The following is a 27561-nucleotide window of genomic DNA, read 5'->3' as shown; positions in this document are numbered from 1 at the left end:
TTTTTTTCACATTTTCATGTTGGTGCGTGTAATTAAAACCATGGTTTCATACATTACATCTATAATTCATTCCTCTACTTAAATATCAAAATACAATTATAAATAATTATCCTTATCACTATTAGCAACTTTTCAAAGAGACTGGTGTCTTGTGTTTCTTATACACTGTAATAAGTACAGTGCCTTTACTAACCAGCTCTCATAGAATAAAGTACTGAAGCACCTGCTGGACAGCAATAATATGGTCACTGCTTTTTCTCAACAGAAAATTTATGATGAGGACACTGAATCAGGATCCAGTCGAGGATCAATTTCCTCCTCAGTCAGAAGAGGTCATAAGATCTTTATTACAGTATCTTTAGCATTCTTACATCTCTGCCTTAATTCCTATCTTAAAATCTCCCCTAATATTTATTTGTATTTTTTGTCTTTGTATGTGGGTCTCTCTTAACCACAGGGTACCACTGCTCATTTGAAAAATAACACATGGAGGAGTCAATATACAGAGTTGCAGAATTCAATCTATGGTCACTTCTAAGCTGACGAGACATCCAGATACACAGTTACACCGAGACTTGGACATTTTTCTGTTTCAAAGCAGGAACTGCAAGGGAACACAATCAGAGGGAGGACATCGCTACTGTAGCCTCTTCAGCTCAAGGGCACATCTCTGGCTTCGAGCATGGCAGTTTCAATCATTCACATCCCTGTTTTTAGAAGAAGCAGGCAATGAGAAGAAAGTTTGCATTATCCCATACGGAAAAGAAATAGTAAAAACTTATATGTGATTACTCATGAAAGTGGCCACTTTCATGAGTAATCACATATAAGGCTTACATGATTTACTCATGAAAGTGGCCACTTTCTCATTACTTTCATACATTGTTTTAGTAAGTATCCAAAACATACAAGTTTCATTATATAATTTTTCAAGGGATCTTATATCTGTTTTCACACTTATATGCTTTTCATACAAGTTTCACACAAGACAGATACAAACTTTATAAGATTTATATATATCTTTTCCATATGGGATGGGAAGAGGGACAAACATGTTGTTTCAGGGTCAGGATGAAATGCAACGCCCAGTATTAGATAAAATACAGAGTCTCTGAAACTGTAAATCAGACTTAGTGGAGTGGAGCCAAAGTATAGAACTATTACGGGCGACCGTGGCTCAGGGAGTTGGGAATCTGTAACCGGAAGGTCGCCGGTTCGATCCCTGGGCTCTCTGTCCTGGTCGTTGTGTCCCTGGGCAAGACACTTTACCCTACTTGCCTACTGGTGTTGGCCAGAGGGGCCGATGGCGCGATATGGCAGCCTCGCTTCTGTCAGTACACAGCTACAACTGTAGCTTGCCTCCACCAGTGTATGAATGTGAGAGTGAATGAATAGTGGTATTGTAAAGCGCTTTGGGTGCCTTGAAAAGCGCTATATAAATCCAATCCATTATATGGAGCAGGAAATTAGCAATAGTAGGTGCCTTTACCACTTGCTTGAATTTGACTGAATGTTTTTTTTGTTTATTTTGTTTTTTGTTTGGCTGCACTATGACGTCAAACAAAGTTATTGCCATTTCAAGAAAGTATTCTTAAATCAATGGTTTACCTGGAGCTTTGTCCACTAAGGTTTTGTGAGGGAATATCACAGAATGGATAATTCCGATTAGGTTAGCTTTTAAATGTGTATAAAATCAGATGGTTATAATTTCTTGATTAATGCTACAGTCCTCCAAGACTTCATTACATCCCATCAGGGTATTCATGTTATCTAGTCAGCTTTTATTTAGATCATGTTATTGAAGTACGGATTGCTTGGAATTGTTTTAAAATGTCTTGTAATTTAAAGTGAGACCTAAACTCATTAACACAAACCACTGACCCATCTGGCCATATGACATTCATTTTGTCACAAGACCCTGTTAGTACCATATATAGTATACTGCAGTATAAACAACAGTGAAGATATGCCACATCTTGTGGCCCTATCCCAGTTGTTCTAAAATACGTTGCTACCATCAAATTCAAAATGAGTTTTTTTAACCTGTTTTTTTAAATGAAAAAGTAAAATATTCATTTAAACACTCCTGCATTTTTAATTTTCTACTGTCAATAAAATCTGAGTTTATGAGATGTGGAAATTTTTGCATCCTGTTTTTATTTACAATTTAAATAGCATCCCATCAGAACTTAGTTTGTAGAACAAAGTTTAGTGTCATTCATAAAACATGTGAAATAAAGCGCTGGTCACAGTTTTACTTTTGCAGAAAAAGCCAGACCAGGTGCCTGAACAAGGACCTTTACAAAAACAGCTTGGAGGAAAGGTTAGAATAACGTTGTATTTTCATTTCTCACAGTGTTTTCAGTCATGCATTCACCTTTTTCATAGCTTCCATAGTTTTTTCTGTAATTCTTGCAATGAAAAAACAGTGTTACTAATTTCTCTTAAACCTAACTGGACCATTGTGTGTGACCATAACATTATGTGTAAAAGTTATGTTATTATTATTATTATTAATTATTATTATTGCTTTCTGTTTCTTTTTCTAAGGACTTGGGACATGTACCAAAAGTTCTTGTATGATTGTAGTTTACTACTACTACTGATAATAATATGACAATATATTTTCTGCACTGGCATCAGATTCCTTGTCCTGATCAGGAGGAGTTTCACCTACATGGCCGCTATAACAGTTTTTGCCTAACTCGGGTTCCATTCACATTATATTGTGCATCTTCCAGTGACGAGTCCAGAGGAGAGCTGCCTCCATCCTCAAAGACCCCACACACACCCGACTGATCACACTGCTGCCCTCAGGACGAAGGTTTAGAAGTGTGAAATCCAGAACATCTCGACTCAACAACTCCTTCTTCCCCACTGCTATCAGACTCTTGAACAGCTGACCTATTTTAACAGTAACAATGATTTTTGCACATCAGGTCATCTCACTCACTTCTGTTGTGTTTTGTACGTGTTTTGGATTTTTTTACGTGTTTCTGAGTTTTTACGTGCGTCTGAGTTTTTAGTGTTTTGGAGTTTGTACATGCTTCGGGGTTTGTACGTGCTTTGGAGTTTTTACGTGTTTTGAAGTTTGTATGTGCTTTGTCTCTAGGGGCCACTTGTAAATATACTTTTATTTATTCACTCCACATAAAATGTAACCATTAAAATATAAACACTTAAGCTAGACAGATAGTGGACAAAACCATTCAGACAAAATTAGTTTATTTCATAATAACCATTCAGACATTTTACAATGCAAATCACCAAAACTGTGTCTAGTTCTTAATTCATCCATTTCAATCTTATCTAATAAATAGGTACAACCTAAAACTCCAGAAATAACCTTGATAAATCATAACCTACAAGATAATCTCAAATGTGGGTCTTGCATAAACTGTCAATACACAAAAAATCTAAAATGATTTAAACACCCTATTAGTGGCAAGCTCATTGACATAAAGGGTTTTATGACTTGCAAAACTAAAAATGTAATCTAGATGACACAGTGCCCATGCAAAAGAAACATATAAGAGAAACATCCTGGCCTCTAAAAGAATGAATTAATGAACCCAGAAGTTTGATTAATAGAAATGATTTAACCAGTCCTGTTGCAAGACATTTTAATTAAATAATTCACCTTTATTTTTTATCGGCATTAAAGCCATTAAACCTAGTCAAAGAAGTGGCAATATTAATTTTATCAGAAAAAAAAGAAGCATTCTGATATTTTGTTTGAATAGTTTACAGCCTACAGGTATGGATGAGGATTTATCTATTAATGAGTTTCTGTGAACTTTGATGGCTCTGATAACTTATCCAGGAGCTCATAAAAGATCCTTAAGAAACCACTGGTTTCTGAACTCTCCACTACTCAATAAACAAAATAAGGAATAATAATAATAATAATAATAATAATAATAATAATAATAATAATAAAACATTGAAAACTTTGAACTCCTTTGGAAAAAATTTGGAAAAATGCATATATTTATCTTACCTCATAAGAAGTCATGCAAGCATATAACCATGTTGTTTACATTACAGTGTAAACAGAAGAAAACCACTAAAAGTATTATAGTTCATGCTGTCGTCATAGACAATCCTGTTCGCCTGGAGCTCCACATACACATTGTCTCCCACTTCGAGAGGGATGACCACAGCATTGCTACCCATGTCATTGGCATCACTTCCACTGGTATCCCAGACGGATGTCAGTCTTTTACCATTCTTCATGAGGCTTACAACGGAGTTGGGAACAGAGTTGAGGTTGTTAAACATTGAGAATCGAAAGAAGTACATTCCTTTGGTCATGGCTGTGAAAATCCCTGTCAAAAAATTAAAGCTGGTGAGATTTCACAGGTTTTCATGACTCCATGCAACACTTTCTCTGTTACAGAGATAATACCTGTTGAAGGATTGTAGCCACTGCCTGTGTTGGAGAAAATGTTCTTGTACCGCAGTGGAGTAGGACTGTCAAAAGGGCCAGTATTTCCAAAGCCAGAATCAAGGAGGGCTACAGAAAAGGCTACCTGAGGAATGCCTGAAAGCAACAAATTTAATAAGAATTTCCAGAACAAAATTACATTTCAATCTTACAATTAATCAAACCAGGTTGACTCATGTTACCTCCAATACGTTTCTGCAGATCCATGACTTCTTTTTCAGTTTTTTGAAGCTTGATCTCTAGAAGCGTTATTTTATCCGCAATGTTTGTGACTTTCTCTCCCACAGCTCCCAGGTCTTGAGTTATACGAGTGAAAGAGCAGACATCACAAATTTTGTCACAATCACTTTTAATCTGAGAATCACAAAGACAGCTGCCGATTGCCAGAATGAGGACTGCAAATGACTTCATCTTTGCACTTTTGTGCTCTGCTTCTCTGTTCAGAAGTCCTTGACTTTTATCTCTTCAGAGATGCAAAACAGGATGTGGCCAACTGTAAACATTAAAACAAGTTTTACTGGTCAGGTCATTAAATACATCAAATATTAGCTTTAACATCCTGGCCAATGTCAAAACACAAACTCCTCACAGTGCAATCTTTCCATCCAATGTTCAGCACACTGAAACATAGAGGCAAGGGAAAGAGCTGTAGGACACAGATTAGTGAGTGACAAAGCCATAATCCAGGACAAAACAACATTAGTACAAAGAAACAAATAAATATAAAAATAAGTTATGAAGTTATGAATGATCAGTGTTGGGACTAACGCGTTATTAAGTAACGCGTTACAGTAACTACGTTATTATTGTGGTAACAAGCACGGTAACTAGTTATTATTCCAAAATCAGGAATGCGTTAGTCGTTACTGGGATTTAGATAGGGTCGTTACTCGTTACTTCGTGTGGTGGCTATCGCGGAGCTTCCACAGATTCAGTAACATTAGCAAGTGGTGGAGGCCAGCAGGTGGAGGATGGAAAGGGGACGCAGAAGGAAAAGAGACCCGAGGCGGCCGCCGGTCCAAGTGTGAACTGAACTTCAGGTAAGAAGTTATGACCTGCAGTCTCTCTGGGTCAGATATGAACCAAGTTTAGGTGGAGTTTATTTTCGCTATTCTGACTTTTTCCACTGGTGTCAAGCCAGCCTCCAATTCGAGACTTGCAGTCAAGCCAGCCTCCAGTTTGTTTTACGTTCCCTGTGTATTCAAAGTATTACGGGAATGGATGTGGAAACCGGATTTCAAAATAAAAGCCAATTTCGAGTGAATTAACAGATATGTTAAGAACATAATAATGTATAATTTAGGCTTTTATTTTCTTTTTTTTTTTACAAACTCTAATGTTAGATCTATATGACACAGCCTTGTACCCTAATTGTGCCCTGTCACTATCAAGGCCATCTTATTTTGGATTTCAAAGTAAAAGCCCTGTGAATCTTCATTTTTGAACTACTCTTTCAATGACTTAATAATGCTCTTAAAAGCAAAAGTCGTATTTCCAAATACTATTTGAACTTTATATCAACACTTTCCAACCACAGTCTTTTTCACAGTGATACCATATCAATATCAAGTCAGTCTGATTTTGCCTTTCATAGTAATGGCCCTTTGAAATTGCCGATATTTGACTTAATCTTCTAACGATTCAAAATGCTCTAAAATGAAAAATTCTTGTTTCCACAGGGTAAGTCCACTTTAGATCAACAGTATACAGCCCCACAGTGATACCATATCAATATCAAGTCATTCTGATTTTGCTCTCAAAAATAAAAGCCTTTTCAAATTGTCCATAATTGACCTAACTTTCAGTGATTTCAAAATGCTCTAAAAATGAAAATTGCTGTTTCCACAGGGTAATTCCACTCCAGATCAACAGTATACAGCCCCACAGTGATACCATATTAATATCAAGTCATTCTGATTATGCCTTCCAAAATAAAAGACTTTTCAAATTGTCCACAATTGACCTACCTTTCAGTGATTTCAAAATACTCTAAAATGGCAAATTCCTGTTTCCACAGGGTAATTCCACTCCAGATCAACAGTATACAGCCCCACAGTGATACCATATCAATATCAAGTCATTCTGATTTTGCCTTCCAAAGTAAAAGCCTTTTCAAATTGTCCACAATTGACCTACCTTTCAGTGATTTCAAAATACTCTAAAATGGCAAATTCCTGTTTCCACAGGGTAATTCCACTCCAGATCAACAGTATACAGCCCCACAGTGATAACATATCAATATCAAGTCATTCTGATTTTGCCTTCCAAAGTAAAAGCCTTTTCAAATTGTCCACAATTGACCTACCTTTCAGTGATTTCAAAGTGCTCTAAAATGGAAAATTCCTGTTTCCACAGGGTAATTCCACCTTAGATCAACAGTATACAACCCCATAGTGATACCATATCAATATCAAGTCATTCTGATTATGCCTTCCAAAATAAAAGACTTTTCAAATTGCCAAGATACGACCTACTCTTTTAAAGATTTCAAAATGCTCTAAAAATGAAAATTGCTGTTTCCACAGGATAATTTCACTTTAGGTCAACAGTATACAACCTCACGGTGTTACCATATCAATATCAAGTCATTCTGATTTTGCTTTCAAACATAAAAGCATTTTCAAATTGCCCATATACGACCTACTCTTTTAACGAATTCAAAATGCCACACCAGGTTGGTCTGATTTCTCATTTGTAAATGGTCTGTATTTGTATAGCGCTTTACTTGGTCCTAAGGACCCCAAAGCGCTTTACATATCCAGTCATCCACCCATTCACACACACATTCACACACTGGTGATGGCAAGCTACATTGTAGCCACAGCCACCCTGGGGCGCACTGACAGAGGCGAGGCTGCCGGACACTGGCGCCACCGGGCCCTCTGACCACCACCAGTAGGCAACGGGTGAAGTGTCTTGCCCAAGGACACAACGACCGAGACTGTCCAAGCCGGGGCTCGAACCGGCAACCTTCCAATTACAAGGCGAACTCCCAACTCTTGAGCCACGATCGCCCCAGCATTTGGCGTTTTTTTGCTGGTTTGTCGGTAGCAGCTCCTGAAACGCAAGACTGCCACGCATCTGTTCGACCAACGCCAGTTGATCTAAACGCCAGTAGATCTGGAACACCGGCCGTGAGAAAGTGTTTTTTTTCCCGAAAGGTCAAGGCCCGCCGCTCGCACGCTCTGTCTGCGCATGCGCATCCCAACGACTGACCCCCTCCGTCCGCTCCCGGGAGGTTATAGTATGACGTGTTCTGACGTCACTCTCTCTCTCCCTGTCATTTATTTGGCTCGAAACACATATTAACAAATTGCTCAGTGATGAACAACTACTCAGATCATTTACCTAAGCAGTGCGCTTTGTCAAAACGAAGTGTGTGTTCATTACACTGACATTCTGTTCTGCAATTGTTATTTACTTGTATTTTATAATTTGACTTTACATACTGCTGGGTGGTTTGTAAAGTTTACAATAACTAGTATTATCATTAACTCTATCACAGAACTCTAGCAATACTATCCGGTTGTTCAGTCTGACGTCACTAGCCGTGTCTGGGTCTAAACTCCGCTGCAGGTCCATATATCAAACGATCATTATGGCATTACTGAGAGTTGAAAAACTGTCTAAAGTCTTTCATCTTTAATAAAATGATCAGCGTTCTGCTCTACCAGGTGTAACAATTGAGTTTAACATCCAGGCATCCATGAAAACGGAATTTATGACATTTAACGGAGTTAGAAGTTAGCAGGGAGTTAGCTCGCTAGCTTCTATCTAAATACAATATAGCATGTCCTGACTGCGGGGTTTTGGAAACAAATTAAAACGTACAGCTCTGTTATCACTTCCAACATAAATGAAGACAGAAAACTAAACAGCAGTGACGCTTGTAGGGTTACTGAAGTTGGGCTAGCTGGTATATAATGATGTGCTACGTGACTGCTAGCGACACAGCTATGTTAGCATAATATAAACAAGCTAACTTTTTTTCCACTCGATAAAAGTTAACGTGAGTGTTCTCGGTGGTCAGAAACAAATGTAATCGCTTGGCAGGATGCTGCATGAGGTGAGGCGCATGCTGCAGGCTGTTAACCCGAGGAAGGCGGCGGGTCCTGATGGTGTGCCAGGTCGAATATTGAGGGATTGTGCAGGACAGCTGGCTGGGATCTTCACCAGGATTTTCAACAAATCCCTCGCACAGGCGACTGTCCCACTCTGCCTGAAGTCCTCCACCATAGTCCCCTTGCCTAAGAAGCCCCACATCACCGGCCTGAATGACTACAGACCGGTGGCACTCACCCCAGTGGTAATGAAATGCTTTGAGAAGCTGGTCCGCAGACACATCACAGCAGCCCTGCCCCGCAGCCTGGATCCACACCAGTTTGCCTACAGAGCAAACCGATCCACGGAAGACGCTGTAGCCACAGCACTCCATGCTGCATTAACTCACCTGGAAGAGCATGGTAGCTATGTGCGGATGCTCTTCGTGGATTACTGCTCAGCTTTTAACACCATCCTTCCACACAAACTGGTGGCCAAGCTACAAGACCTGGGGCTTCCATACAGCACCTGCATGTGGATCAATAGCTTCCTCTCGGGCCGTAGACAGAGAGTCAGAGTTGGCCATCACACATCCTCAGCCCTGAGTCTCAGCACTGGCTCACCCCAGGGCTGTGTGCTCAGTCCACTGCTCTACTCTCTCTACACACACGACTGCACTCCTCGCCACCACAGCAACATCTTTGTGAAATTTGCAGATGACACCACAGTGGTGGGGCTCATTTCCAAGGGAGACGAGTCTACGTACAGAGACGAGGTGGAGCAGCTGACGTCATGGTGTAAGGCCAATAACCTCCTCCTCAACACTTCAAAAACCAAAGAACTCATAATAGACTTCAGAAGGAAAAAGGCAGAGATCCAACCACTATTCATAAATGGGGACTGTGTAGAAAGGGTGGCAAGCTTCCGCTTCCTGGGAGTCAATATAGAGGAGAACCTTTCCTGGAGTGTGAACACCTCCGAGCTGCTGAAAAAGGCCCAACAGAGACTGTACTTCCTGAGAATTCTCAGGAGGAATAACATCACACAGAGACTGCTGGTGTCCTTCTACAGAGCCACCATTGAGAGTGTTCTAACTTACTGCATATGCATCTGGTACACTAGCTGCACAGGGGCTCAGAGGAAAGCACTCCAAGGGATCATTAACACCGCCCAAAAGATCACTGGCTGCCCTCTCCCCACACTGGAAGTTCTACACAACGCCCACTGTTTTAAAAAGGCCCAAAACATCATAAAAGACACCTCACATCCTGGCCACTCCCTGTTCGAACTGTTGCCCTCAGGCAGACGGTACAGGGCAATCAGAGCAAGGACTAATAGACTCAAACACAGCTGTTATCCAACTGCAATAACACATCTGAATACTACAAAAAAATGTCCATCACGCCACTCTTGTGTTAATCTATGCACGGTCTGAAGCATGTGTGTGGGAATGTATGTGAATGTTTTACTGTTATATCTTATTAGTATTTTAAGTATTCTATCTATTTTATTTATTGAATTTTATTGTTTTATTTATATTTTGATATTGCTAGGGATGATGCAATGATCGGGGACCATTCTTAATTTCGTTGTTCTCATGACAATGACAATAAAGTTTCTGATCTGATCTGGTAAAAGGACCAAACTTCAGCCAGGAGAACAACTGAGATAATCCATCCACAATACACAATAGGGGCAGGGATAGCTCAGTAGGTAAAGTGGTCGCCCCATGATCGGAAGGTCGGCGGTTCGAATCCACTTAACGGCTACCCTGAGGTACCCCTGAGCAAGGTACCGTCCCTACACACTGCTCCCCGGGCGCCTGCTTAGTGGGCTGCCCACTGCTTCACTGAGTGAATGGGTCAAATGCAGAGAAAAACAAGTAATTTCCCCATGGGGATCAATAAAGTATCCATTATTATTATACGAGGTTAGTCATTCATATACTGTTGCATGGGCTGGGCTGTAGTTACATCCTAAGGTTTTAAAAACTGAGCTTAAATAAATCCTCAACACTTCCTCAACAGTGGTAATAAAAGACGAGGGAGGTCAACAGGGATCACTGACTGTTTTAGGAGCTTTTTGAGATCAAATAGAAGAAAATACATAGCATTAAACATGTTAACAACACAAAAGCCATATTAAACGCAGACTACTTTAGACCCGGAAGTAGGATTCGTCGCGTCATCACTGAACAACCGGATTGGAAGCACTGGGAATAAGGTGAAGAATCATACTGCTTACTCAGGCAATCCATCAAAGAAAGATTTAGACAATATGTACAAAAATTAAGCACAAGACAGAAAAACAGCTACCAAAATAAGACAAGGAGGAAGACACAACTGAAATGGAAATATGGTCACCTACCAATCAAAGTACAGAAAGCTCATATGAGGTTATAAATATATAAGACTGAAGGACTTTTCGTGGGTAAAGACAAAGTTCCTCTAACATCTCCTCCCATGTCATACTGGACACAACTCAAGATGCTGTTCTCTTTGTTCTCTTTGAACTTTAAATTAAACTTGCGCTTCATCTTAATTAGTCAATCATGTGCTTAATTATTATGTGCTACTGAGAGCCACAGGTATGATCAAATTTCTTTTATAACAAGAAAAACAACAACAACAACAAAACATGTTGTTGTTTAACTCTACCTCAAAAGACAACACAGGTGTAACAGATGAAATGGTCATAGCTCAATATATATAGAAAATACTTTTATGAAGAGGTTTCTGTATAAAATTAGTAGTAAATTAATTTAAATTTCTATCTTGACCTTCACTGGAAGTGATTGATCTGGCTTATTGCCACTACCTACTTTTGAGATATTCAGACACTGTTAAATTGCACACACCGTTGTGTAGACCACTTTTATCAGTTGTGCTGAGTGCTAAAAATAATTGTAGGTAACTCGTGATTTATTTTTTCATGGAAAAAAAATCAGCTGATCAACATCAAATATCAGCTTGGTAAGTAAACCCAGGTTTACCTTAACTAGGTACTCACATGAAAGTGGTGGCAATGGCAACATCTGATTCACAGTCACATTGATCGGTGCACCAGAAGCTGAGTGGAGGATTTTAAATATGAACAGTAAACTAGAATACTACAAAGTTATGAACATTTCACACACATGATTCAGGATGCAAGTAAAATTTCTGCTGCAGATAAATCAGAGATGTGAGAGAAAAAACTCCGTACTGTAGTTTAGTGTCAAAAATGCTGGAGCTGCTGTGCTCACAGACAGCTGCATGCTTGAGCTAAAGAGGCTATAATAGCTCTCTTTCATTTCCTCTGATGTGTTCTCATGCAGTTCCTGCATGTCCATGTCTCTGTGTAACTGCATGGTTCATCAGCTTAGAAGTGATCATAGATTGAATTCAGGTTCTCCATATACTGACTCCTCCGCTTGTTATTTTTCCAATGAGCAGTGCGACCCTGTGGTTGATGGAGCTCCAACTATAAAGCTAGAAAGTGCAAAAACAAAACATGAGAGAAATTAGACCAGAGACATGTGAGAGTGTTACAGAGAGTTTTAGAGATGACAGAGATCTTCTGCCCTCCTCTGACTCAGAAGGCATCTCACTGCAGACTGGACCTTGAGTCCGTTTCTTCATCATAATTTTTCTTCAGAGAAAATGCAGTGACCAGTAATAAAACCCCTCATCTTAGTACTGTGGAGGTGTTTTAGGGACATTATAAGATCAGTGTAGGTTCATAAAGAGATTTTAAATCGTACAGTGACCACATGAAATGCAAAACATTTTGAGAATTTGTGGTGTTTTAGCACAACAGTAAAATCTTTGCATATGGTGTGTTTGCTGTAACTCGTTAACATGCCAATGCTGTTTGAAACTATTATGCAAACATGATAACTGTTTTTTCTACTGCATGAAGAAACATACCTCATCAAAAGCACAAAGGGCTGGTTCAGCCCTTGTAGGTTAGCATTAGTTTGCAGTACTGACAGAAGTAGTGAACAAATTGTATGATTTCTTTTATTTTGTTACCTGAAAAAAAACCACACATTTTATTTGTTAACATTATCTTGCAATTTGAATTTTATTTTTTTAAATCGTGTATTAAAGACATCATAGACACAATTTTTTTCAGTATCCAATATCCAGGTCTGTGAGCAGCATGGTATGAGCTCCTCAAACTAAGTTGCATTTAACTATTCTTTTTTATCTGATGCAATTTTAAGATGTTTCAAAACCTAGACATATATTTCCTTATGTACATAAAATAATTGTAGTTTAGAGTAAAGCAACACTTTATATGCAGGCAGACACAATAGAAAATGATCACTGATAAAAAATACTGACAAAAGTTCAACAGCAGGATAGAAAAAAAGCACATTGATGCGTTTATTAGAAAGTTAAAAGGTTTTACTCCCCTGCAGAGGAAGAAAACTAGCATGATCCCACATAGAAGGAATCCAATTGCAGATGGGAGTATATATAAAAAATACTTTGATGAAATGGATTCTGCATAAACAAGCAGCCAATTAATTTTAATTGCTTATTGTTTACTGGAAGTCATTATAACTGTTTTTTTTATTCTACCCAAGTTTGAGGTTCTCACACAGTCAAATTCTATGTAATGCTGTGTAGTCCATCTAGGCCACTTATGATACATGTATAAAGTCCTTCATCCTCAGGTTGAGCACTAAAAATAATTATCTCACTGGGTAACTCGTGATTTATTTTCAGTTTGTAAAATGAAAAATTTGAAGAGGTGTGATTCAGCACAACGGAATATTGGAAAGCAGATCTGCCGTTGCTCCAGGAGATTTGTTTTGCATTTATGTTGGATATGTTGCAAGTCAACGTCACTGAGCCTCCTCTGAACACCAAGATAGACCTGTGGTCTTCTTCAGGCTTCTCTAAAGTTTAAATGGAAAAAATAAATTAAAAACAAGGTATCTATTTAATCTGGATAAAAAGATGATTCACAAACACAAGTGTGCTCTGTACCTGCAAAGACATGGCACATCACTAAAAGCTGAATGAAGAGCAGTGCTGCTTTGTGTGTTGTTCATCTTATGTGGAATGAAACATGAACTTAGGTTGCATACAGTGTTTCAATGTAACAACAAATTGTAATAAATGAAGTAAATAAAGGGCTGTTCTTCATGTTATAAATGAAAATAAAATAACATGCCTTAAAACTGTGGTGGCATAGATTAACACCCTTTACCCACTTCACAGTTGTGACCATGTTGCATACTTAATCAGTATAGTGTCTATAAAAACTTTTGTAGACAATTGTTTTGTTTTATTTTTTATTTTGCTCACACCTAAAGACTAAATGTGACACAGTGCATGCTACAAAATTGCAATTTTACCCTGTCATTAGTGAGTAACAAAAACAACAACAACGCTGTCATGAAATAATGCTTCATCTAAAAAAATAAATAAATCTGCTGTTAAAAATGCTCATCAGAACTCTACTTTTCCTTTTAGAGGCATGTATGAATATTCATTTACAATTGGCTGTTACATTTAAAGATAGGTTAGATCAGTAACGGAAGTCCCTTCAACAAGTGGAACTTACAAAGAGTTTCTCTTGGCAATGCAAATGCGTTTGGCGCAGCAGGGCATTCAGATCAGATGAACTAAGTGAACAGCACTACCTGTATTTCTTGTGTGGGTCACCAAGAACAATCTCTCCAACAGGAGATTGAGAGACCAGTGACGGACTGCTAGATCGGCTGTGAAACTGACATGCAGTTGTTCGCACTAAAGGAATACTACCATCATTTCATTGCTACCATATTGCGCCAGCTGTGGTCTCAAGGCTCACCCTGATAACAGACGGTGTTTAGACTGTTCCTTCCTATTATAAGTCCAAGTCCACCTGGGTCGGCTGGAAGACTGTTTACTTAGCCTGGCTGGGCGAAGGATACTCTAACTCAGGACACACACACACGCATACACATACACATACACTGATACACACTCATCCCCCTCCCTTTCCAAACGCCTTCGATGCGTGTCCCCTCCCGGGCCAGATGGCAGGTCGACTGGATTGGCGCAGACATGCTGCAGGACCGGATGCGCTGTCTACACCGGCTCTCTCTTACACTTTACCCACCTGTTGCTTATGTTGTGTTTCTGTGGTGTATTGACTGTCATGTGCTTTTTGTGCTTGGGTGTTTTTTTTCTGTTCTCAAACTGTTCTCCCATTAGGAGCTCATTCTCAGTGGAGTTTTTTTTTCTCCTCCTCTCACCTCATGTTGTGTATTTTCATTGTTTTTTCCCTATCAGCCTACCTCTCTGACATGTCTCCCCAATGTGATGTTTTTGTAAAGTATGTTTGGTCAGATGGTTCCTTTGTAAGTGCACATGCCCCATTTACTGGGCTGCCTGCTGTAACCCACAATTTCCTTCGGGATTAATAAAGTATTTCTGATTCTGATTCTGATGAACAAGGATTTGGCCTATTGTGTTTAAAAATACCCAATATTATTTCAGTGCTTTTGTTGGAGTGCCACCTTTTGGTACATTTGAGAATTGTTGAGAATTTATTCTTACACAGCAAGTAGAATGGTTGAAGCCAGTTCTATTCACCTTTATTCCTTCCATTTTTTTAAAAAAATGTTGTTTATTTTCACAGAAATCGCACCACATCTAACCTTCATTTACCATCACCCTGTGTATAAAATAAGTCACATCTTCTGCAGTTCAGTCTCTGGATGTAAAATTCTCTTTCGACTGGGGATAATCTTTGGAGTACAATCCACTTTTAAACAGACACCATTCTGTAGTTTTATTAGGGTCTGATCAGAGCATGGAGTTGAAAGTGGTTCTGTTAAATTGATTAATAAAGACCATTTAAAACAAACAACAACTTCATATCTTGTAATGGTCAAAAATAACAAGCACATGATTCTGTGAGTCACATGCTGCACTTTTCACTTCATATACCACGTCAATGGTGTTGCTCTCAATTGCAGTTATACCAAAGTCCAGGTAAATTGCATGACGGCTGGTTTAAATGTAATATTTGAGGCCTTTGTTTTCCATTACTTGCATGGTTTACATATTGGAGCAATGCTTTGTACCTTTGTCCACTGACCTCACTGGTCATTTTCAGGGGTTTACACGAATATGTATTTCGTTTACAGACCTAACAACGGTTTTTTTTTCCAGACTTTGGAAAAAAGTCTTTCTTATAACTTTAAGATTTGCGGATGGATGAAGCTGCCTTCTTTTGTGCCAATTACTGCCACCGTTTCCCTTTACGATGTGACTCCATGACACGTAGGCTTCTGATGATAGTGCTTCTGATGAGTACAGACGCTGAAGGTACGTGGATTATCCTTTATTGCTGTTGCTTTGGTCGAAGGTAGAATAGAAAATGTCTTACATCTCTTATTTTAAATAAGAAGAAAACCCGTTTTTTTAGTGAGCTGCCCGCGATCACCTTCGTTTTGGTATTTAATTTCTTCACTGTAGGTGATCACTTCGAGTTTCTACGCTAAACATCAATTGTAAATTATTATGTTTTAAAAATGTTTTTAAAAAATGTAAAAGTGTAGGATTGAGAGTCGTGTTTTGTTTTTATAACCCACTCCTGGCTAAGTACACCTCATCAGTAACTGTTTTTGATATGGGCGAGACGGGCAGTTGCCCAGGGCGGCATCACGGGCATCGGCAAAAAAGTTGCTCGTACTCTGCCCCGACATCATGCCAGCGCATTTTGAGGATGGCATAGACACTGATCGGTGTTCTTACGGCCATTTGCTGGGAGTACGGGCGCCCTCCGTTTGCGAGGCGCGCCCGCTGCTTGCGACACAGGGAGGAGAGGACGGGGATTCTCTGGCTGACTGGAGCAGCATCTAATAACCAACTCGCAAAATAAAACAAAATATAAACAAAACAACAAACACGAAAACACTAGACATTATGATACAGACTTATAATTTGCACCGATGTTTTTTTTCGAAATTCTATACGCGAAAAGTGAGCGCGAGAGCCCTCGGTGCGCCTTCTTGCTGCTGTGCTGAAGTCAAAGTAAACTTTATTGTCATCTCCGCTACATACAGTCCAGTATATAGAGAGACGAGACGACGAGGCTTCAGTTACACCAGTGCAAATAAACAAACAATAAATATAAGACGAGTAAGAAAATAAATATTCACTTTAGGACTAAGGGTAAAGGGATCAATAACAATTTAAAATTTATAATTTACAGTTTGATGATTTAAAGTTTCACACACAACCTGTCCACAGGGGAGGGGGCTGGCTGCTTCCAAATAGAGCACATTTCATTCATAATGTTGTAAATCCAAGACCATCATGTATTCATGATTTGATTCCTGGGTTGTGTGAAATCCCAGAAATAAACCCTAGACAAAGCGAATCTGTGAACTAAGTTGTAGGTTATGTTATGGTGCTCCTTGGGTTGGGGGATGGATGTTCATACTAGAGTGCAAAATTAAAACCAATGGAAGATGGACAAGAAAAGTTCAAAGCCATCAGGTGCTCAGTTTAGAAAAAAAGAGAAAAGCAGAGGAAGAGAAACAATACAGGTAAGCAGATGTGTCATTGGATAAAGGCAGGTCATGTATCCTGAAACAATCAGAATCATAATCAGGATACTTTATTAATCCCTAAGGAAATTATGTGGGTTACAGATGCTCCAAGAAGAAATTGTAAAAATAGCAACAGTAACAGACTAAACTCCAAACAATCCATTATATTACAGATTTTACACAATTAAGAAATAGCACTAATATATGCAGATCACTCAATTATAAATATCAAGGATTAACAGAAGTGATTATAAATAAATATAAAGAAAATTGACAAGAATATTACAGAGTGGAAAAGAGCGTGTGTAAAATGCATGTAACTATTGCAGTGTTTACAGTGTATTAGATGGAGGAGTTGTACAGGGAGATGGCCACAGGCAGGAATGATTTCCTGTGTCATTCAGAGGTGCTTTTTGGTAATCTCAGTCTCTCACTGAACGTGCTCCTGTGACTAGCCAGTATGTCACGGAGTGGGTGGGAGGTATTAGTGCTGCAACATGATTGTCCTTATCTTGCACATCTGCCTCTCAGACACCACCCTTAACCCCCCCCCCCCCCCCCCCCCAACACACACACACATACATTATTCATTAAATTTTTGTGTGAATGCTCTTTACAGCTCTCCGGGTGATTGGTGGAAATGTGACCGTGGTTCAAGGAGGTACCGCTATATTATCATGTTATGTCATGGATACCAATGATGACCTGACACAGATTACCTGGCAGAGGAGGACAAGAGAAAAACCTCAAAATGACAATTTTCTAACTATCTTACCCAGAGATGGACCACAGTTTGTCAGTGAACGTGATGATCGATTTAAATATATCGGGAATTTTAATGACAAAAATGGAACTCTCCAGTTATCCAATGTTGCCCTGAAGGATGAAGGCAGCTACACGTGCATCTTCACCTTGTTTCCAAGTGGAAATCAGAAGACAGAAATACCTCTAAACTTGCTTGGTATACTAAACTTTTTTTTAATCTTTATTTTAAATTACTCTTGTGTTTGTATGTGAGAACCAATTATTGTCACCACCTGTCTTGCATGTTCATTTAAATTAGTGCTGTAACTCTCCTAGTGCCTCCTTTCACAAGCGTCAAGGACAATCTTCCCACTTTGGGCACAGAAGAGGTTTTATTTGCTACCTGCACGGCTGCTGACTCGAAGCCTCCTGCAGAGGTGAGATGGCTCACTGGTGCTTTGGGAGAGAAAGTGAGGACGACAACAAACTCCACACAGTATGACAACGGCACGACTACCACAGTCAGCTCTCTGTTTGGTGTTCCTATGAGAGAGATTAACGGTCACCAGGTCCAGTGTGTCATCAGTGGTGACTCCCTGTCTAAAGATGAAAGTCTGCCCTTCACTATACAGGTCTACTGTGAGTATCATCTGTTAATGTATTTTATTTTATTTATTTTTTTATCCATGGTTGATGTATTTGTTATATTTTTTCTTGGAAATCTCTGAAAATTAGCCAGTGGACGCATCAGTCGCAATGCATGAACAGACTCAAGCGCAGGACTCTGTTAGTGAAACAGTTGTACAGTTTATTTATAACAGACAGAATACCTACGACACTACTAAGGGACTGATAGATAATAATAATGATAATGGATTGGATTTATATAGCGCTTTTCTAGGCACCCAAAGCGCTTTACAATACCACTATTCATTCACTCTCACATTCATACACTGGTGGAGGGAAGCTACGGTTGTAGCCACAGCTGCCCTGGGGCAGGCTGACAGAAGCGAGGCTGTCATATCGCGCCATCGGCCCCTCTGGCCAACACCAGTAGGCAAGTAGGGTAAAGTGTCTTGCCCAAGGACACAACGACCAGGACAGAGAGCCCAGGGATCGAACCGGCGACCTTCCGGTTACAGATGCGATTCCCAACCCCCTGAGCCACGGTCGCCCAAATATATATAATCTGTTGCTGAATTCTGAAAACGCTAAAAGCTTTATGTGTAGTAAAGACAAAACATTCCATGTACCAAACTTTGGTTCGACATAATTAAATAAAACAGAGGCAGTTTTACTTTGATGTTTGACAAAACCCTCAAGGAAATGACTAAAACTAAGAAAGTGGACCTAAATGTTTGTTACTGGAAAGAGGATCAAGTCCAATCCAGATACTTTGTTTTGTTTTTCCTCTTTATTCTCGAGTGTGTGCTTTTTTGTTTTTTTAAATGAATGGGAGTGAAACATCCCAAATCTCATGACTTTGCCTCCTGTTTGTCACATTGTAGCATGTTGTCACAATAGATGGGAAAATTATTTCTGAAAGACAAAAACATCTAGACTGATTAAAAAAAAGACCATTGTTATTGCTAAAGACCGAATCATGGCCTGAACCACACAACATCAGCCTCAGTCCCAAAAGTTTGTCGAGTTTGGATTCAAGATGTAGGAAACATTGGCGAAACATTATTTTCATGTTATTACTGTGTCCTCAGTTCAGGATTAACACAGCTGTCTTTCTGCTCTTGCAGTCTCTCCCACAGAAGTGAACATCAGAGCAAAATCTGAGGACTCATTTGAGTGTGTGACAGAAGCCAACCCAAGTGCAAATTTTACATGGAGCAGGTAAAGTAGCTTGAATAACAGTTTCAGCTGAAACATTCATTTCATTGGTTCTTTTTGTTTGTCGTAAGTGACCTGTGCTGAGCCATGAAAAAAAAGTGCGGTATAGAGTGTTTTTATATGGTTAACAAAGTTTGTGAGGTTTTGTTCATATATAATTTCTCAAATTTCATTCCCAGTAGTCCTATCTGAACTACCATAGCAGAGTTGGATGTTGAGTAAAGTCAGTCATATGTCAAAAGAATGACTGATGACTCATGGTGAGACATCGATCATATGTCTAAACTTCAAATATTTTTACTCCTTGAGTATTGGTCATATTTTAGTGAAATACGCACATGATTATTATGTAATGGTTCCTCACTCAAACTGGGTCATATGTGACCAAAAGTGGAAAATACTGACAATTTGTCACATAGTATAAAATGTTAAGCTTTGGGATGAGAACATGTTGGTTCACAACAATCACTACTGGTTTGGGACTCTTTTTCAGTTCTCAGTGGATTTTAATAGTCATTCATTTTTACAATAAAGCCAAGCAGAGCCAACAGAACTTATCACTTTGTTTCTGTACTTCAGCATTACACAAACGGATAATGATCCAGATGAGCTACTACATCACAGACACTCTCGTTAAGTAGATGTTATAATAAATCATGGTTGGTTCCTCACATAACAATGAATAAAACTGAAAGAAATGTTGTAGCCTACTCAAATGGAAAAGCCCACATAGTAAATAAAGTATCAAATTCAGTTATTTGGAAAGATTTCAGTGTCCCGTGACTATTGATGATAATGTTTTTGATGTTTTTTTATACAGTCCCTTCATCCACTTGTTACTTATTTATTCAACATAAACAAAAATATGTACACTCCTAGCTTCACAGGCAATAATGACTGCTGTCATGCAGTTCTTAAAATGCTTTAATTTTAAGGTATTTGCTGTTACACAGTGGTAACTGTTACAGTTACCACTGGCTCTCAGCGAAGGCGGTCGCACTTTTCTCCTCTCCTCCTTACCCTTATCTTCCCTGCTTAGCCTCTATGTCCTTGTCTTGTCTCGTGTGCATTACTTTCCCTGGAACACTCTCTCACTGTCATTCTCTAAAACCTAAAGAGAATTATGGATTTGATCAACTGGTCTCTGAATGCTATTGACACCCTTTTCTCAACGAGCTCTGTGTATGCTCGGGAGAGCCCGAGTGCCCCGGAGGGACTTTCCCTGCCGGTTACACGATGGACGGGTGGCAGAACTGGAGGGTCATGTGCCTGGCGGGACTGTCGATCGAGGACGCTGAAGATGTCTATCTATTCGGAACCGTGATAACAGGGTTCTTGCTGATCGGAGTTGGCTTAGCCCTGGTTTATCGGAGAAATAAGAGAGCGGAACTGGCTGTTCAAACCCCCCCAAGGCTGCCCGCTGGAATCGAAGCGATGGGACGAGGCGCGACCTCTCACAACGAACGTAATATGGTTAACACCTTGGAGACGCTTACAGCTGCTGTGAAGGCTCAAAATAACACCATTGAGCGTATGGGGGGATACATCAGGATCACTGCAGTTGTGAGGTCTCAGAATCAAAAGAATGACAACACCATGGAACAGAAGTTTGATACCATCATGGGGAGGCTCGCGGCTCTCCAACGGGAGATTGAGAGACCAGCGTCAGAGTGTTAAAGAGCAGCCTGAAAATTCTCCTGGGCTGCTCGCATGGAAATTTACAAAATCAATATCAAAATTGCGGACCCCCATCACGGCGCCAGCTGCAGGCCCAAGGCTGGAGCCGAACAATCACTCCCTGATAACGACTGTGTTATGGCTGTTCTTCCCATTCCATGCAAGGCCACCTGGGTTGGCTGGAAGACTGTTTACTTAGCCTGTCGGGGCGAAGGACACTGTCTCAGCTGAACTCTGGACACACATACACTGATGTGCACACATTGATCCCCCCTCCCTTTCCAAACGCCTTCGACGCTTGTGCCCTACCGGGGAAGATGGCAGTCAACTGGACTAGCACAGACATGCTGCAGGACCGGATGCGCTGTCTACACCGGCTCTCTCTTACCCTTTACCCGCCCCTGTTGCTTGTCTTGTGTTTCTATGGTGTATTGATAGTCATGTGCTTTTTGTGCTGAGGTGTTTTTTCTGTTATTAAACTGTTCTCCCACTAGGAGCTCAGTCTGAGTGGAGTTTTTTTTTCTCCTCCTCTTACCTCATGTTATGTATTTTCATTGTTTTTTTTCCTATCAGCCTACCTTTCTGACATGTCTCCCCAATGTGATGTTTGTGTAAAGTTGGTCAGAAGGTTCCTTTGTAAGTGCGCATGCGCCATTAGCGTGCTGCCTGCTGTAACCCTAATTTCCTTCGGGATTAATAAAGTATTCTGATTCTGATAAATCTTTGCTGGTTGCATAGTGGCAGGTTTCTGTTTGATTGTTCTTCAGTTGCCTGGTAAAAGCCGCTGAGCACATTATTTGAATGCCTTCCCTTTATAACCCTGTCACCTGGATACTGAAAGCACTTAATTTCTCTCTCTCCTTCCCCTACACTTTCTCTCCCTCCCTGCTGCTCCTTGATTTCCCCTAACAGCATATTTGCTTACTCAGGTGCTGACAAGGCTCACTCAGTAATTACCCTTCACACACTGTAAAAGTAATGTGAAGGTCACTTGCAACAGTTGTTGATTGTTTATCTCTTAATCTTTTCTCTGCTTTCTTGTGTGAAACACAACCCAAAGAATGGAGAGACCCAGTGTTTTGACAGTTTCTGGTTTTTGGAAGCAGTTTGAATTTTGCTGCTGCTGGCGAGTAGTTTGGACCTGTGGGCTACAAAAGCGCATCTGGTTGTTGGTTGTCCAGGAGGACACAAATGCCTTGGGGTGTGTTTGTGTCAGGAAGGCTATCTGCTGTATAAATCTTCTCCATCAAACATGCTGAGCTACTTACTTTTCTGACCTCATGTGAATAAGAGAGCAGCTAAAAGTAGCTCCTGTTTTTTTCCCCTAGCACTGTAAATATTTTCACTGACTGAGCTCCTTCCAAAAGATACATTTTGGTTCACGATGGTCAGAGAATTAATGTCGCAAAACCAGTTCTCAGGACTCCAGCTGAAGACTGGAAAGTGAAGTGGAAGAAATGTTTATTGATTAGGACATAGCCGTTAAAGTGTGGATCCACACTAAGTAAAATAACAATACAACCCCCCCCCCCCCCCCCCCCCAATATATATATATATATATATATACATATATATACATATATATATATATACATAAGCAGGTTGAGTTTAGTATAATAAAATTGTAACAGGCCAGTTATAACCTGTCTCGAAGCATATGTACTGTTGTATGGAGACCTGAACACTACCTGCCTTTGTAGTGGTGTTACCATGGTTGTCTGGGAACTCTAGAGAAGGATTATGTAAACCTGTTTCAGCTCAGCAGACAGAAACTGAAAAGACTCCTGAGAGATAATCTGAGTTCCTCTCAGATCCAAAAAACAAAAGGTGATAATGTTGGTGACCCATATGGATGGCGCCGTTGGAGAGATGTGAGATTAGACTAATAATAAGCAGTCATCCAGTCATACTTGTTCTTTAGAGTAGGTTATAGGATGTATTAACAGTTCACATTTAAATGAAATGAAATAATGGGTCCTAAAATGATACAGTGTGACTCAGCAGTCCTTCTTGGCTTCTCTGTCTGTAGTTCACTGCTTATCCATTAGATTCTGTCAGTCTGCCCCAGGGCAGCTGTGGCTACAACTGTAGCTTGCCTCCACCAGTGTGTGAATGTGAGAGTGAATGAATAGTGGTATTGTACAGCGCTTTGAGGTTCTCAAAAAGCGCTGTTATTATAGATGTGAGGAATTCCTGGTAAATGCAGTGTTTATGCATTTAAACAGTTAAGTGGTGTTTTATCTTAAGTGGCTCTTAAGATGCATTAATTCATTCTGAGCCTCTTGAGAGAGCAACCCCATTCTGCTCATGTTAGTAATGTAAATTAACAGTGGATTGAGAAGTTTTATCATCTGGCGTCAGAATTTCCTGCTGTTTAGATGTGGCCTGTTAAATCCTCATATCAATGCTCCATAAAAGATGATAAAAAACATCAAAATCTTGTGAGTTACAAATTGACGTACAGGATGCTAAACAGGGAGTTAGCTGGGCCGCTCTCCAGAGTAGTGTGGTTTGAAATCTTACTAAAATTAAGCTTGTTTTCACACAAAAATAATTGAACATGTTAAGTGGGATGTATTTTTGTATTTAGGTGAAAATTAAAAAAAATACAAAATCTTGTTGTGGGCAAGAAAAGATCTATTGCAAAGAGATAACCAAAATGTGTTTGACTTTTAGCACAACTCACACTTTTCTGCTCTTTCTGTACATTTCATGTTGAGTCTCATTCATGTTTTTCCAGATCTGGCCAGTCATTGCTGCAGTCTGCTGTCAAAGTAGATGGTGCAAAGCTACAACTGCTGAGCTTGACCTCTGATCTAAATGGCCTCTATCAGTGTGAAGCATCTAACGCATATGGAAGTAAACACGGTCAGCTTTATGTGCGTGTGGCATCAGGTAAGGTCAGCTTGGATATCTGTTTCTGATTTTTGGATTTGTGCTTTTGTGGCTGTTGTGTCATTCTGATATTACTCTGTTTTCTTTTCTGTGCACTTCTATGAGGAAAATAATTAGAAACTTGAACATCTAAGCTAAAAGTGAAATGATGGACTCTACCTATGTATGTATTCCACTAATCTTTAGTAAGAAGCTATCTTAAAGAAGTGCTTCCTTTAATCTGTAGCATCATCCTGTGTTATACCAACCATCTGCATGTCCTCCTTCACTACATCCGTGCACCACCTCTGTGGTCTTCTGCTTTTCCTCCTACTTGACAGCTCCATCTTCAGCATCCTTTGTCCAGTATATCCACTATTCCTGCTCTGCACATGTTCAAACTATCTCAGCCTTGCCTCTCTTTGTCTGCACGCCACTTCATCTGAGCTGCAACTCTGATGTACTCATTTCAAATCACCCGTGACGCTCGTCTCCACACACTCGAACCCTCCCTTCCTGCACTCTCTGCTTCATCTCTCTTGTGCACTGTCTGTTGCTTTGGATGGTTGACCCCAGGTATTTAAAAGAATTTACCTTCTGTATCTCTGCTCCCTGCATATTCACTGTTACTCTGCATTCACGCACATGTTCTGCTGACTTAAGTTCTTTTCACAATAATCCGATGCACTTCCAGATTCACTAGCTGTTCTTGGTCTCCAGCTTCACACTTAGCTCAACTATAATCCTTTTTCTTTTGCCACCTTTCTCTTTGCTGAATTTCATTGTACAGAGAAATGCTTTTCTTTGTACAATAAACATTTTGAATCTTGAGCCCAGAGCCTGTCTTAATTCCACCCTGAATTCTGCACATTTTTTCCTTCTTCAGCTTCCACCGTGTGATCCTTGCCTCTGTTTTCACTCACTTTCTCTACTTGACCTCCAGAGTCATCCAGCAGACTACCATGCAATGCTTGGTAGTCAGTGTGTGTGAATGTGAGACTGAATGAATAGTGGAATTGTAAAAGTGCTTTGGGTTCCTTGAAAAGCGCTATGTAAATGCAATCCATTATTATTATTGTTATTATTATTATAATAATAATATTATATTATTATTATAATAATAATATTATATTATTATTATAATAATCCAATTAAATCCAATCCAATAAAAATCCAATAAAATCCAATCCATTATTATTATTATTATTATTATTATTATTATTATTATTATTATTATTATTCCTAGCTGCGCTCCTCCCTGACACTACTTTACAGTCTCCTACATAAAATATAATCCCCCTGTGTGGATCTTCCCCCACTCATAGGTCAGCCTGTGTTCCTCTGTCTTCCAAAAATAAGTGTTCAACACCTTTTCACTGAATCCAGAATCATCTGTCCTCCAATTTTCTCCTTTACTCTCTCTTTACATTGTATTAAACTGCTCTCTTCGTTTGGATATAGTCCCTATATTTAAAGTCTCACCTTCATACACCTATCTTTGCTTCTCTCTTGCTGACTTCAAATACCCCTACCCTTGCCACTTTTGCCACTTCTTTTATGGTTGGCCATCAGTATCACAGTTTCTACCAGCATCCTGTTGGCCAAAAGCCAAAAAGCCAAAAGTCATTGTAAACCCCCATTATAAACACAGCCACCCACTGATCCAGTGTGGAAATCTCATTCTTTGTAAGCCACGTGCTTGACTTCTGTTGGGTGGATTATGTTTCCTTATTGTCTCAGTCTTATGAATTAAGTTTGTAATAAAAAACTAAATGTCATAAAAGTGGGAAAGAACAATCATCTCATTCTCATGTTCTTCATTATTGTGTCCCTGTAGGAGCATGCCCTGCTGCTTGGGTCTTATTTGGTGTTTTGCTTTTCCTGAATGTTGTTGGTGCTGCAGCATGGTACTTTTATAAACGTGGATGTTTTCAAAGGTATTTCATATATTAACTTGCATGTATCTAATATCTAGAATAATATGTAGTACTTCTCATTTTAAAGCTTATGTACCTCTAGAGACCTCTACAGGCTGCCATTAGGAATCAGGATGAAATCCTTGAACACATTGTCAGGCCCTACGCTGGTTCCGTTGATCCTGGTTTCCTCCTTTTGTACAATAATGCCTGACCTTAATAGGCGAGAATATGCAGGCAGATGAAAGAATTGGTACTAATCACCCAAACCCCTTTGATTTTCAGGGTAGCGTTGAATTCAGCCCTCTGTAGGTAGATCATTTTCATTTCTATTAAACAATGTGGCATCCATTTGTTCCTTACACATTACCCAGTCCGTATCAGTATAGATATCCAGATGATTTTTTTTCCAGTATTACAAGGGGCCAAGTCACATTTTTGTTACATTCTGTGAAAAGCAAAGTGCATTAGTTAGCTTGGTGCAATAGAAATACAAAACGTTCTCTCCACCTGTCCAGCACATTCTCCTCATTGTCTAGGTTACCAGACTGTAGGTAGCTCAGAGGCTGTAGTTGCTATTCTTAGTGGGGAAACTGTCATGTGTGGTACCCTCAGTGGTCTTGAAGAAGCGGTCTTTGGTCCAATAAGAATGCAATTGTGTTAGTCTACCCCAAATGAACCGCATCCTACATGGCGTTTCCTGGCTTTATAAAAGTGAATCCCTGGACAAATATATTGTAACTGAAGACAGATGCAGTAAAAAGACTCACTGCCTGCAAAGTATTCAGACTTTATTTATGATTGAAGGTAATACAGAAGTTTTGTTCAAATCCTTCAGTTGCAGCTGAGTCTGCATTTAAATTGTACCTTTATTGTTTTATTTCAAATCTACTGTTCTAGTGTACAGAGGCTAAATTTTAAAAGTTGATTTAATGTCCACAAATTTGCAGCCTCTGTGAATACTGTGTCACTATTTTGTACGGTAGGAGGTCTTTAAACCAACATGGTGGCAAGCAGCATGACACAAAACTTCACCGGAGTGTGAGAAACGAAGATCACGGACCAGAGGAAGAAGACCTACGGAGAGATCAAGAGGTCAGTAACAGTTAACTTGTTCATATACTTTGTAGCTCACTTTTGTTTCTCCTACAGTTAAATAAGTCTCTGAAAAAAGTACATTAATTATTTATTTTAATGTTAACTACTGTTATGCAGTTACTGGAGACACAATTATAGTTTTAGTTGTGTACAAGGCATTTTATTACATCTATCTTACTTGAAAGAGCTGAGCTACAAGAAAAAAATCATTTTATTAATGTGTGTGTTAAGTGTTATAGAAGTTTAAATGTTCTTTGTTAAATCTGCTGACACTGAAAGTATTTGCATTTTCAATTGAAATTAAATACAGGTCTAAACAAATGCTCCGTATGATCCCTCAGGAATCTCTCTGACAGCAAAGATGAACATTATTTGGACTG

At 39.5% G+C, this 27561-nt stretch overlaps 2 protein-coding genes across 2 annotated transcripts; one reads left to right on the top strand and one right to left on the bottom strand.

Annotated features, from left to right (window-relative positions):
* Window positions 1-3355: 3355 nt before the first annotated feature.
* Window positions 3356-4871, bottom strand: LOC308410595 (complement C1q-like protein 2). Its single transcript, XM_080904018.1, has 3 exons — window positions 4630-4871; window positions 4409-4543; window positions 3356-4328 (listed from the first exon to the last, which is right to left on the bottom strand). Exons 1-3 carry the CDS (start codon window positions 4856-4858, stop codon window positions 4042-4044), a joined length of 651 nt encoding a protein of 216 aa, XP_080760144.1. The 5' UTR covers window positions 4859-4871; the 3' UTR covers window positions 3356-4041.
* A 12784-nt stretch (window positions 4872-17655) lies between these two features.
* On the top strand, window positions 17656-26254 carry LOC308409761 (poliovirus receptor-like). Its single transcript, XM_080902739.1, has 5 exons — window positions 17656-17991; window positions 18111-18413; window positions 19526-19619; window positions 24034-24188; window positions 26005-26254. Exons 1-5 carry the CDS (start codon window positions 17718-17720, stop codon window positions 26118-26120), a joined length of 942 nt encoding a protein of 313 aa, XP_080758865.1. The 5' UTR covers window positions 17656-17717; the 3' UTR covers window positions 26121-26254.
* Window positions 26255-27561: the final 1307 nt, after the last annotated feature.

The sequence above is a fragment of the Rhamphochromis sp. 'chilingali' genome (genome assembly GCF_963969265.1).
Source record: "Rhamphochromis sp. 'chilingali' genome assembly, chromosome: 14".
Classification (NCBI taxonomy): Eukaryota; Metazoa; Chordata; class Actinopteri; order Cichliformes; family Cichlidae; genus Rhamphochromis; species Rhamphochromis sp. 'chilingali'.
This window is presented reverse-complemented; position numbering and strand designations above follow the sequence as displayed.

What these genes read in the sequence shown, in the direction of transcription:
- LOC308410595 (XM_080904018.1), bottom strand. Translation starts at nt 4,858, where the DNA reads ATGAAGTCATTTGCAGTCCTCATTCTGGCAATCGGCAGCTGTCTTTGT. An exon ending in TCTGCAGAAACGTATTGGAG is followed by an intron (nt 4,544 to 4,629) that starts GTAACATGAGTC and finishes TGTTGCTTTCAG; the next exon opens with GCATTCCTCAGGTAGCCTTT. An exon ending in TGGCTACAATCCTTCAACAG is followed by an intron (nt 4,329 to 4,408) that starts GTATTATCTCTG and finishes ATTTTTTGACAG; the next exon opens with GGATTTTCACAGCCATGACC.
- LOC308409761 (XM_080902739.1), top strand. Translation starts at nt 17,718, where the DNA reads ATGGATACCAATGATGACCTGACACAGATTACCTGGCAGAGGAGGACA. An exon ending in CTTCACTATACAGGTCTACT is followed by an intron (nt 18,414 to 19,525) that starts GTGAGTATCATC and finishes CTGCTCTTGCAG; the next exon opens with TCTCTCCCACAGAAGTGAAC. An exon ending in GCAAATTTTACATGGAGCAG is followed by an intron (nt 19,620 to 24,033) that starts GTAAAGTAGCTT and finishes ATGTTTTTCCAG; the next exon opens with ATCTGGCCAGTCATTGCTGC.